Source organism: Salvelinus fontinalis, chromosome 37, assembly GCF_029448725.1.
Source record: "Salvelinus fontinalis isolate EN_2023a chromosome 37, ASM2944872v1, whole genome shotgun sequence".
Lineage (NCBI taxonomy): Eukaryota > Metazoa > Chordata > Actinopteri > Salmoniformes > Salmonidae > Salvelinus > Salvelinus fontinalis.
In genome coordinates, this window is record NC_074701.1 from 31020659 (window position 1) to 31034086 (window position 13428).

The 13428-nt window shown below is 42.8% G+C and overlaps 1 protein-coding gene across 2 annotated transcripts in view; it reads left to right on the top strand.

Moving 5' to 3' along the window:
• The first annotated feature begins 53 nt into the window (after positions 1–53).
• LOC129836506 (1-phosphatidylinositol 4,5-bisphosphate phosphodiesterase epsilon-1-like) overlaps positions 54–13428 on the top strand; it is a 37553-nt gene continuing 24178 nt past the window's right edge. The window contains exons 1-2 of one of the 2 annotated variants that reach the window (XM_055902789.1): positions 54–315; positions 820–2260. In XM_055902789.1, the coding sequence (XP_055758764.1) occupies positions 1049–2260 (1212 nt within the window). In that variant the 5' untranslated portion in view covers positions 54–315; positions 820–1048. The remainder of the gene's footprint in view (positions 316–819; positions 2261–13428) is intronic. The other variant, XM_055902790.1, reaches the window with a different exon arrangement.

A 13428-nucleotide genomic window follows, 5' to 3' on the forward strand; every position in this document is an offset into this window, starting at 1 on the left:
TAAAAGCAAGTCTATTTAAGTGACTGCCACTTTAAACGCTGTGAATGTATTAGCATTCGGTCCTGTCTAGTGTGATTGCAAAACAACCCAGTTAGCTGTGAGAATAAAAAAGGATAAAAGCTCCTGCCAAGTTCTGTAAAGAAAGACCTGCCCGGTGAGATCCCTGTTTCTGTGACTCCCTTTTTCCCCGCTCCCCTGATTCCTTTCTTTTCCTCTCCTCCCAGCCCCCCTCTTATACTGCGAATAGAGAAGGAACTGCGACGCATCTGGACAGCGGGAAATGAATCTGGAGAGACACAAGTCAACCATACTAAGGTAAGGAAAACCTAATCATTCAACAAGATCACAGGCTGAAAAGTTTGAGAAGTTTTAGTCTTGTGACTTTTTTTAAATTCTAATAGGGGTTTTCACATGATAATCCCATGCAAACAGACCTTTGATAATGCAGGGTTTTTACATTGTGATAGGCTACTGTAGCAGAAGAGAATGGGGTATAATATTCTCTTAACCATTTTTCATTCACTACTTTAGGAGCTTTAATGCACATACAGTAGGTCACTGCACAGAGCTCTGTTACAGTTACCTCATAATATGGTCTTAATAATGTTTTCTCACTTTGTTTGGCCATAGGCAGGGAAAGTGTTTGGCCATAGGCAGGGAAAGTGTTGGCCATAGGCAGGGAAAGGGAAGGGAAGCCTGATTTTATGGTATATCTGCTTTCAATCATCATATCATAGTCACTTCCCTTTCACACGTCATGGTGCATTGTATCCAGTGCCATTTTATATCTAACTTGGGTTTTCCTGCTGTCTCCTGCAGATTTATGAGGGGTGTGCCTGCCTGGCTGGCACAGCAGCAAAGTTAATCTCTAAGTGTGTACAGAGGGATACATCTCCTTAACAACATGCTGCATTGACAAAATAGTTTCACTCTCCTGGTTTTCACAGCTGTTGTGGACTCCACCTGGACCCACCTCTGTTTGTAGATGCTCTGACATCTCTGAATACCGACAAGGAGGAACACACAGACAGGCCGGCCGGCCAGCAAGATGGAGGAATTCTCTACCAGCAACACAGACGGGACAGAGACATGTGCCAAGGAGATAGATCATGGTACTGTGAGGCCCAGGGGCTCACATGGGGACCAGCAGAGAGTTAAAGTTCAACTGCAGTCTGATAACACAGATGCACCGCCACCACCACCGGATAAACACTCCAGCAATGGCTGCCGTGCAATGGAGTCTCTGGATGCTGGATCGAGGCAGAGAGAGTGTGTGACTGTGCCTGCCAGTAAACCTTCGGGTTGCTGCTATAACAGAAGCTGCAGGAAGGGCCTTGGGCCTTGTGTACTGTGCTGCAGTCAGATCACAGACGTTTGCAAGGACCCTGACAGTAACACTACAGTCCAGAGAGCAGGGATTTCACCTCAGACGTACACAGCTGATAAAACAGGATATGTTACACAGAGCATTGTAGGTACTGTAGTGCATCACGACACAGATGTACGCAGGAGTGTCATGGGGTTGGAATCACAGGAGTTGTCTCCTCTGTGTAATACAATGACACTATCAGGTGGGTGCAGTAACAAGAACTGGTTTCAGGGCTTGCTCTACCCTGGTACGTCCTTAGGTTATGATAGAGGCAAGGAGGCTGTTGGGGGCAAGGTGTCAGGCTCAGAACCCTCAATGTCCTCAGTGCCATCTTCCACAGGAGTCACTACGGGCAGCTTCGCCTTCTGTCTGGTGGAGGAGGTGACATCATCAACAGTCACCGACACCAGCTCTGCCCATAGACTCAGAGATGGCCGCATCAGCCCAGGGGGAAAAGCCGAAACTAAAATGTGCTCTACATTGGCACTCCTTCCCGCCAGCCCTCCCAAAAGCCCCACGGCTTTAAAGATGGCCTCAGACAATGGGTTAGTATTTGACTGCGAGACTGAGGATAACTTTTCATATAATACGCAAGAGTGTTCGACGGTCCTGGTCCGTAGATTTTTGAGGGAAAACCAGAGGGTGAAGACGTCGATGTGTACAGGAACCAGGACTATCATCAGGATGTTACCCACAGGGAGGATCGGTGAGGAGGCGTGGAACACTGTCTGCAGAAGGGAGCCCCTCCAGGTGTGGGATGAGGATGACCACCAAACTTCTGGTGGATACAGCCGATTGAGTGGATACAGTGGGCACAGTTCAACCTCTCAGAGTCTACATCTGCAAGTGTGTAAACTTCTCCTTGGAAAAACAGGAGACTTGTTTTTTGAGGTAAGAGCATACACGCAGTTGGCTTTAATGGTTCCATTGAGCAAAACTGTGTCACTTTTAGTTTAAAACTACTTTGGAAAATCCCTAGACTACACTGGACTACACACACCTAGATCATACACACAAACACATGCACGGCGTGTTTCAGAAAGGAAACGTGTGTAAAAAATAAAAAAAATAAAAATGATACAGTGCTACACTATGTAGTGTGAGCCAAAACTCAGGTTGAAGTATTTTGGTATGAATCTTGTCTTGGAGGCATAGCTGAGTGATTTCCACTAGATGGGCCAGTGGCAATGTAAAAATGTATGAATTTGTTGTTGTTGTTCCTTTTTTGGTCTTAATTTAAGGTTAGGGTTAGGCATAAGGTTATCAGTTTGCTTAATGTTAGGGGTAGGTTTCACATCTGATTGCATGACTTTGTAGTGAGGTCCCTGCAGAGCTGCCTCTAGTACATGAGTCATCCCAATAAAAGCCAACCTGCAGCCAAAACTCACTGAGCTGCAGTGGCAATGGGGGTTGTGGCAGCCGGGTAGGAGAGCAAAGGGGAGGGGTGGTTAAGTTAAGTAGAACACTAGAGGCCTGTATTATAGACGTGTGTCTCAAATGTCACCATATTCCTTATATAGTGCACTATTTTTGACCAGAGCCTTATGGGCCCTAGTCAAAAGTAGTGCACTATAAACGCAATAGTGTGCCATTTACGACACAGATACAGGGTCTGGGCTGCTCTGCACTAGTGGGTACACACCCAATGGAAAAGTTAGGCTACACCATTACATCACAATCACTTGGCAGATGGTTACAATCTCAACCATGCAAAACAATTACAGTGAGTGGAAAACAAAGCACTCACGCTCCAGAGTTTGTTTTTAAGGTGCTGCCGAGTCAAAAACATCAAGCTTCAGGAGAAATAAAAGGAACAACTTACATACTTGGCCTACTTATAGCTTCAACCTGTGGTAATTGTTTGGTAGGTAGACCCAGAGTAGGTGAAAACAGTCACAGCCTACTGAAAGAAGAACCTGTCATAAAATGATGATTAGAGAGAACTGAGAGATGAGGGGATGGTCTGTCTTCAGTCCTCTTTACACCTTCACCAGGAATCATGAGAGGATGAGAGGGATGGTCTGTCTTCAGTCCTCTTTACACCTTCACCAGGAATCATGAGAGGATGAGAGGGATGGTCTGTCTTCAGTCCTCTTTACACCTTCACCAGGAATCATGAGAAGATGGTGATGTCTGTGTTGACTTTTAAGAAATGTTTTTTCTCAGGACCCCAATGGAAAAATGTGTTTTATCCTCAATTATTTTATGTAAAGTTGTTAAAACATGACAGTGTGTACAGTGGTCCAACACAATAAAGAGTTTTGAGTACATTCCTAAAATGGGGAATGAGGAGTGGCATGAGCTCAGAGGTGGTTATGATTCAGTCTAGTCTGGGATTCAAACGACAACAAAGTGGGCCCCCTGCCACTTTTGGAGACAAACGTTTTAGAAAAGTATTTACCAATCACAGATTGCCCCTTTAGAAGTCAGTAAACCTCGGAGAATGGACTGCAGACCTTCTCATTCAGTACTTATTCTGCAGCAGCAATAGACTGTACGCTGCTGGTAATAATACAGTGGATTAGACTGCCACCTACTGGTAGGATATATATTGTTACTGCTCGCTTAAACCCTTGGCACAGAGAAGTGTCCAATCTAATCTGAAAAACACTGATGTTTGCTCCAGTCCAAGCAATAACACACCTGATTCAAATTATCAATAAATGATAGTCTGTAATAAATACTTTATTATTTGAATTAGGGTAAATGAAATGCTCTCCTTTTGAAAATAAATTGCATGGCCGATTCAACTGACAGCCGAAGACTTGAAATTAACTGCAACTGTTGTTGTACAATAACAGGTATTTGTACTGAACCACCGTGGTCTCAGCAGAAAATAAGACTCTAAGATCCTTGTTAAGTAATTTCTGTAGAAAGTAATACCAGAATCTGTTTCAGTGATCAGGGTTGAAAGAGGTCATTTCAAGGTTGACTGAACTCAATAGTGTGGGTCAGGGAGGAAGACAATTCAGGGAATTTCAGAGGGGAAAATCAGTTCATGACGGGAAAGAATTGCCATTTAAAATAGCAGTCATGGTAATTGAATAAACAATGTGATTGGTAACTGTGTGTGTGTGTGTGTGTGTGTGTGTGTGTGTGTGTGTGTGTGTGTGTGTGTGTGTGTGTGTGTGTGTGTGTGTGTGTGTGTAAAGGACCTCACGCTGCTTGCTTAGCGAGTACCACTTCCTCCTGAGTCGGCTCATACCAAGGTTCAAACCCATTACCCCAGCCTTGCTAACACACGTGACCACCCTCCTGATGCGTCTTCCCATTCGCACCACGGGAAAAACTAGCTTTTGCGGACCACTTCAGACTATGGAGTGAGTTTCATGTGCGTGTCTATGCATGCCTGTGTGTGTCCTGTGTGAGTCTTCTCTTGAGTGCAGTCACTGCCGACCTAACGTGATAGCATAAGGCTTTGTTTTCACAATAAAGAGATTTTCACGGATCGCCCAAACTGCAGTGGTTAGAGTAGAAGAGCAACGGTGATGTGTTTTATATAGAAGGGTCATGTTCTCCTAATAACTGCTCTTACTGATGTCAAGTCTCCCTAACCATATAAGGGGAGCTGCCCCCACCCCCACTCTAGTTTTGCTCCCTCTCTCTCCTCTTAGGTTTCAGACATGCTCTTTCTCTTCTGTCTCAAACATATCTCTCTCCCCTCTTCCTCTCTTGCAATCTCTACAAACTGGAACATACGGACATGACATGGCTATTGCAGATTTACTGACTTTCTCTAATTGTGGAGGCTGTAGTACATTAGGCATGATTTTCGAATGTAAGTCAAAATATATTTTCTTTGTCATTCAGATGGTTTATTCAATGAAAGCAGTAGCACTAGTACTTAACTGACTTTTCTATCAAATGATGCATACTATCATCTTAGTTAATGTATCAGTGGTGATCGCTCAAGGTAGAGTGTGATTGTGCTCCTGATGGTAAATGCGGGTCCTATTTGTCTCTCTTCAGACAGCTTGACTCTGTTCAACTGTTAGGTAAAACCCTACAAGATAGGCAGAGTGTTGCTTGTGGCAGTATATCTTATAGTGTTACAAGGGTTCCATACATGATCTTGTGGCACAACTATCATTTCAGATGGTTTCATTGCAAACATGCAGTACAGTATATTACATGCATCCTTGTGACAAGTGCTGTAGTATTATAGTCTACGAAAGGCTCTATGGATGGCTGAAGTGATACCAAAAACCTTAACAAGATTCCATTGCAGAGGGATGTGTATCCCTGGTTTGGTGTAATATGGCAGAATAGTTTCTAGCCAATGTATAGACTGTACACATGTGGATTAAGTGTATCAGGTCCACGGCCAACATCTGTAGCAACCTTCCACAATTTGACAAAAACATATTTTTTATTTAAGACATTGAGACCTACTGAAGGTCTCTTTTACAAATGTGCCCTGTATGTACAACATAATATACACATTATACCCAAGCTATATATATGTATATATATATATATAATATACTGTATATACACATTAAAATACAAAAACACAGTCATAGTAAGCACAAATAAAACATCACAAATCACCCAGAAAAACAAGTTACATTCCTTCACAAATAAGTCCCTCTTCAATCCTTTAAATTGCCCGAACAGCAGCAGAACATCAAGATGAAATGTATTAGGGTGTTCTCAGTCGTTCCACTTTACTACATTTGTCATTTCTATTTCATTTCCTTTAAACAGATAGAAATGTATAAACTGACATGAGTTTTAAGCCATATACAGTATGAAAGGTATTTGAGTAACACTTAACATTGAATGTATCATTTCTAAAGGGGTCGTAAAGAGCTTATCAGTTGTTGATAGACAGTTTAGTTTACAGGTGGTAATAAACATTTATTACTATTTGACAGATATAATCTTTCATTATTGGTTTAGGCCTATAAATCATTGTACACGGGGTTGGGTAGATTACTTTCTAAATGTAATCTGTTACAGTTACTGTCCAAAATTGTAATCAGTAACAACTTTTGGATTACCCAAACTCAGTAATGTTATCTGATTACATTCTGTTACTTTTAGATTACTTTCCCCTGTAGAGGCTTTAGAAGAAGATAAAAATGTATGTTACCAATTGAACGACATCTATTGCAGGATAAATCAATGTTAAAGTTTACATAGCTGCCGATATATCGATGTTACATTTTACTTTATGGGTTGGTTATGTAGGCTTCTTCTAACCCATCGCTTTCTACTATATATAATACGATTAAATTATATATTTACATTAAAAACCAAGTCTATCAGAATTCCAGTCATTCCAATAAATGTTAAACCCCTTGATCTTCAAGAATAGGACTTGGAAATATGGAAGTATAAATTAGCCAAATTGTTTTACCTGAGCATGACCCAAAAACTAAGGCCTTGTTTGTCACACCCTGATCTGGTTCACCTGTCCTTGTAATTGTCTCCACCCCCTCCAGGTGTTGCTTTTTATCCCCGGTGTATATATCCCTGTGTTCCCTGTCTGTGCCAGTTCGTCTTGTTTGCCAAGTCAACCAGCGTTTTTCCTTGCTCCTATTTTTCCCCGTCTCTGTTTGTTTCTAGTCCTCCTGGTTTCGACCCTTGCCTGTTCTGACTCCGAACCCGCCTGCCTGACCACTCTGCCTGTTCTGATTATCAGTCTGCCTATCCCCTTGTACTGTTTTTGGACTCCAATCTGGTTTCTGACCCCTGCCTGGCCTGACCTCGAGACTGCCTATCGTCTGGTACTGTTTGGACTCTGGTTTATGAATTCTCGCCTGTCCCCGACCTGCCTTTGCCTACTCCCTTTGTTATAATAAATATCGGAGCTCTACCATCTGCCTCCTGTGTCTGCATTTGAGTCTCGCATTGTGCCCTTATATTATTAGCCACCTCTCCTCGATGTGTATGATTTTGTTGTCCTGGAGGACTGATTGGGCTCATTGATTTGAGTTGAAAAATAAATGCTGCGCTCATGGAAAGGCATGCTTTGAGCACTACTGAAAAGTGCTATTTACATGTAAAAAATAAATGCCATGTGCTGCATTTGCCTATTGTTTACCTTTTTGTTGGTGACACTTTATCTTGATAATATGCAGCTGTTTAAAGTGCAAATCCACAGATGAAACAATAACAAAATGGATGCCCAGCCTCTGTTTTGGTGAAAAGTTGAGGGATGGGCCTGGAGAAATGTAACCACTCTCAGATTAATAGACAGAGCTATGGAAGCAAGGACTGACCATCCATGATATAAAATTATTGTTTTAACCCCATGTTATGAGACTATACAGTGTTTGTTTATATTTACAATGTTTACAAACATTGGAATAAATCAAGCTTATATTTGGGGTTCTCATAGAGTACGACAGTTGAACTAAGCTCATGAAGGATTTATAAATTATATTCTTCAACAATCAATGGATATATATACACTACCATTCAAAAGTTTGGGGTGATTTGTCCTTGTTTTTGAAAGGAAAGCACATTTTTTGTCCATTAATATAACATCAAATTGATCAGAAATACAGTATAGACATTGTTAATGTTGTAAATTACTATTGTAGCTGGAAACGGCAGATTTTCAGCAACCATCACAGCAACCATCACTCCTGTGTTCCAATGGCACGTTGTATTAGCTAATCCAAGTTTATAATTTTAAAAGGCTAATTGATCATTAGAAAACCCTTTTGCAATTATGTTAGCACAGGTGAAAACTGTTGTTCTGATTAAAGAAACAATACAACTGGCCTTTCGACTAGTTGAGTATCTGGAACATTAGCATTTGTGGGTTCGATTACAGGCTCAAAATGGCCAAAAACAAATAACTTTCTTCTGAAACTCGTCAGTCTATTCTTGTTCTGAGAAATGAAGGCTATTCCATGCGAGAAATTGCCAAGAAACTGAAGATCTCGTACAAGGCTGTGTACTACTACCTTCACAGAACAGCGCAAACTGGCTCTAACTAGAATAGAAAGAGGAGTAGGAGGCCCCGGTGCACAACTGAGCAAGAGGACAAGTACATTAGAGTGTCTAATTTGAGAAACAGACGCCTCACAAGTTCTCAACTGGCAGCTTCATTAAATAGTACCCACAAAACACCAGTCCCAATGTCAACAATGAAGAGGCGACACTGGGATGCTGAACTTTCCAGCTACAATAGCGATTTACAACATTAACAATGTCTATACTGTATTTCTGATCAATTTGATGTTATTTTAATGGACAAAAAAATTAGCTTTTCTTTCAAATACAAGGACATTTCTAAGTGACCCCTAACTTTTGAATGGTAGTGTATATATAGAATTTATAAATCCAAAAATGGATGTAGAAACTACAGATTGTCCCTTTTAAGTCTATCAAAAGTGTGAAAATTTGAGCATGTGTCCATTAGGCCTAGGAATTTTTTTTATCAGCATGAATTAGATTGAGCAATAAAAGCCCACTTTTATTCCATGGGCTTGGATCCGCACGATGCAGCTTTTGCAATACGCATTTTTCACTGGCTGTCTACTGGTTTAAAAAACAATAATTGATAGGCAGCTTAAACTTCAACCATTATTGGGTTCAAATACACATTTAGATTTGTGAACAGCCATCCACAACAACCACAATCCGTAAGGCGCAAATAGCTAAATGAGAAGTGTGATTCATAATGCGCTATGTAGATATCAATAATAAGTGATATCCGTATCGTCGTAGACTACACCACTACTGACATCCTTACATCCAAGCGTTTATTAAAGTTGGATAATCTTGGGATGACGACAGCAGTTAGACAATTGGAAGACATAGCTTGGACTGTAGCCTACAAAAACCTATTCCTGCTCTTTTCCCGCGATCCATCAAACACATTTGGTGTGTCATCATAGTGGTCTCAGACTTGTGGTCAGACTCGCTCAGGTGGAACAAACTTACATTTGTGCCTTTTTTCAATTCTGATTTGAATGTCATTGAGAAAACAGAGAAGTGTCAAAGATTTTTTTTTCCGCTAACATCCTTTCTGAATTTAAAAGTAATCGTCTGGTTTTTCGAAAGTATCTGATTACAATATTTTTGCTGGTAACATAACGGATTACAGTTACCGTTTTATTTGTAATCCCTTACATGTAATCCATTACTCCCCAACCCTGATTGTACAATACTAGCAACAAGCCTAGAACTTACTAGATATGTTTTTATATTGAAACTTTACAAATGTACAAAACCACATATAACAACAACACTAAATAACCAAGGCTTCCTCTCCTCATCTCCTACATTCATCTTCTCTGATGTAAAAGAAATGGACTGGACCAGTCCGACTGGTATATGCAAATACTAAGAAGATATCGCTCTCACCTTCCCTATGGTCAGTACAGAAGGGAATGTAGATGAGGGGAGGACACCACTATAGACAATTGCGTTGCACCCTATGATCATCTTCAAATTGACCAAAATCCTGAGCTTTGAGTGAAATGACCAGATTTGATGATACAATCATTTGACAAATGAGGTCCATTGACGGCCATTCTCTTAACATCTGTGGAAGCCTCTGGTCCAGCGCAGTGCATGCTGATCAGATTCATTAAGGGAAAACATTTTGAAATAGAAAACAAAAACAAGCTGCTCTTATTGGACAATTCCAAGTATAGTCCCTCCCCGTTTCAGTCCATTTTCTTCCATTTGTTCCCTAATGAATACGACCCAGGGTTTTGGCTCTTACCAATGTGGCCATGTCTCAAGGGCACAGATTGTATCTTACCTAGTTATTTTCTGATGATCTCATTTTGCTCTATTGTAGGTTTGGCAACTATGTGTGTTTCTATACCTGTTCGCACCTCTCCCTGTAGGCTTTACAGACGCTCCCCACATCTTGTTTGCAACCCTTCTAATTTAGTGTACCCTGCACGCAAAACCCATGTTGAATTCCAGGTCTCTGGCAGCATTTGGAACTGCCGATTTGCGGTCAAGAACGTCAAGTTTATCTCAGCCTATGCTACGCTTCAGACCCTTGACTTTTTGGCCCTGACAAAGACATGGATCCCCCCAGAGAAGACTTCTACTCCAGCTGCTCTCTCTTCATCTGACTATGTTTTCTCTCATAGTCCGAGAGCGTCTGGTCGTCGCGGTGGTGGCACAGGGCTACTCATTTCTCCTAAGTGGAGTTTTTTTTTCTCCCTCACATTTCCTCCCTCACTCACGTGTCCATCCCCTCATTTCAATTCCATGCTGTCACTGTCACTCGTCCGCTCAAGCTTAACATTGATGTCATCTATCGCCCACCACTTGCTCTTAGAGAGTTCCTCAATGAGCTTGACACCTTGATGAATTCATTTCCAGACAATAGCTCACCACTCTTTGTACTTCTGACGTCTGCCTTCGTTTAATTTCTTTCCAACTTTCTTTCCCCTCCTTGCCTCTTTTGACCTCACCCTTTCCCAATCCCCTCCAACTCACAAGGTAAGTAATACGCTTGACCTCATCTTTACTAGAGGCTGCAGGCCTACTAATCTCACTGCAACTCCCCTTCAGGTCTCTGATCACTACTTTGTTTCCTTTTCTGTCTCCCTCTCCTCCAACCCTAGCCACTCAGCCCCTACCCAGATGGTCATGTGCCGTCGCAATCTTCTCTCTCTCCCACTACGCTCTCCTCTTCTATCCTATCATCTCTCCCTTCTGTTAAATCCTTCTGTCTCCTGGTTCTGCCTCTTCAACCCTAGTCTCATCCTATGACTCGTACTGTCCCCTTTCCTCCCGGCCGGCTCGGCTCTCCCCTCCTACTCCGTGTCTGAGTGACTCATTGCGAGCTTACAGAACAGGGATGTGGGCAGCTGAGTGAAAATGGAGGAAAACTAATCTTCCGGAGGACCTACCATTCTTTCACTCCCTCCTCTCTACCTTCTCTTCCTCTGTATCCGCTGCTAAAGCCACCTTCTATCACTCTACATTTCAAGCTTCTGCCTCTAACCCTAGGAAACTCTTTTCCACTTTCTCCTCCCTCTTTAATCCTCCACTCCCCCCTCCCTCTGCGGACGACTTTGTCAACCACTTTGAAAAGATTGACGACATCTGCTCCTCATTCACTCAGCCTATTGAGTCCACTGGTTCCAGTCACACAGAACTACCCTACGCCTTGACCTCTTTCTCCCCTCTCTCTCCAGATGAAATCCTGCAACTAGTTAGGTCTGTTCGCCCGTCAACCTGCCTGCTCAACCCCATCCACTCCTCTCTTCTCCAAACCATCTCTGGAGACATTCTCCCATTCCTTACTTTCCTCATCACCTCATCCCTGACCACTGGCTGCGTCCCCTCTGATTTCAAAATGGCGGAGTCACTCCCTTCCTCAAGAAACCAAAACTACATACCAGTATCCCTTCTTATTTTCTTTCCAAAACACTTGAGCATTCTAGGCCCTCCTCTTCTCTTCTCTCTATACACCATGTCCCTCAGCTCAGTCACATCCTCACATGGTCTCTCCTATCAGTGCTTTGTGGAGGACACTTAACTACTTTCTCAATATCTCTGCGTGCCTGGCAGATATCTCAGCTTGGATGTCTCTCCACCACCTCAAGCTCAACCTCAACAAGACAGAATGTAATGTCTGTAAGGAAGAAGACTCCCTGCTGTTTATGATATCCGCACATATCATATGGAAGTATGTAGTATGGAAGACTTTCTTAAAGAATGAACATACATGTGTGTGTGTGTGTGTGTGTGTGTGTGTGTGTGTGTGTGTGTGTGTGTGTGTGTGTGTGTGTGTGTGTGTGTGTGTGTGTGTGTGTGTGTGTGTGTGTGTGTGTGTGTGTGTGTGTGTGTGTGTGTGTGGTGTGTATGCATGCGTCCGTTCATTGGTGTGTTCATCTATGTGTTGGGGAGAATAAATTCATTCATGACTATGGGTTCCATACCCTTTAAAGGAACCAAAAGAGGTTAAAGTCCGGTGATGATGATGTGAATATAATTTCATAATATTCGATCTTATGAATATTTGGTTTAGCTAAAGCACATTGTCTGTTAGGTTCTGCCAGCTGGATCCACTTCCCTGTCTCCTCTCTCTCTCCTGGTGGTGGGGGCTGAATGTCCTGGGATAGGGTGGTGGTCCTAGGGATGGGTGGTGGTGGTGGGGGCTGAATGTCCTGGGGTAGTGTTGTAGTCCTAGGGAGGGGGGGTGGGTGGGGGCTGAATGTCCTGGGGTAGTGTAGTAGTCCTAGGGAGGGGTGGTGGGTGGGGGCTGAATGTCCTGGGGTAGTGTTGTAGTCCTAGGGAGGGGTGGTGGGTGGGGGCTGAATGTCCTGGGGTAGTGTGGTAGTCCTAGGGAGGGGTGGTGGGTGGGGGCTGAATGTCCTGGGGTAGTGTGGTAGTCCTAGGGAGGGGTGGTGGGTGGGGGCTGAATGTCCTGGGGTAGTGTGGTAGTCCTAGGGAGGGGTGGTGGGAAGGTTAGTAGTGGTGGTGGCCCTCCATGGGTGCTCCTTTCCTGTGCACCAGGGGTGGTGGTGTACAGTACAGTACAACTCCTGACCTTCCTCTCATTTTTCCCTATACTGACTAACAGCCACAAAGGGGGTTGGTAGAAGTCCTGGGGAGGGGTGTTGGTGGGGAATGTGTTGCACCACAGGCGCCCTTTCACGGGCCCCAAACCGTAATCCTGGATAGCTGAGAACATCCTTATAAACAAGAGATTTACAGACAGAATATCCCAAAGTTCAGATCCTTATAAAACAGGAAATAAAAATTAAAAAATAACATCTTCCCAGGTTCAGAGGGTTTACCAACAACTAACATGCCATAATGCTACAATGTGAGAGTCAAATACACAGATCAGCCCGAAGATCTTTGTTTATATAAGAACCCTCATGTTCACAGCACTGATTTAATGCCCAAGCAAATTCATTAGGCAAACTCCAATATATTGATTTTAGACTCAGAATAACTGCCAAGTCAACTCTCAGAGGCACACAGACACTTCAGATAGTTTTATGGCGGTCGGAAATGGAATACAAATAATTTACAAGAGGCTATACCTGTTTCTATACATAACACACACACACCCACATACACACACACACACACACAGAGAGACCGTGTTATAATAG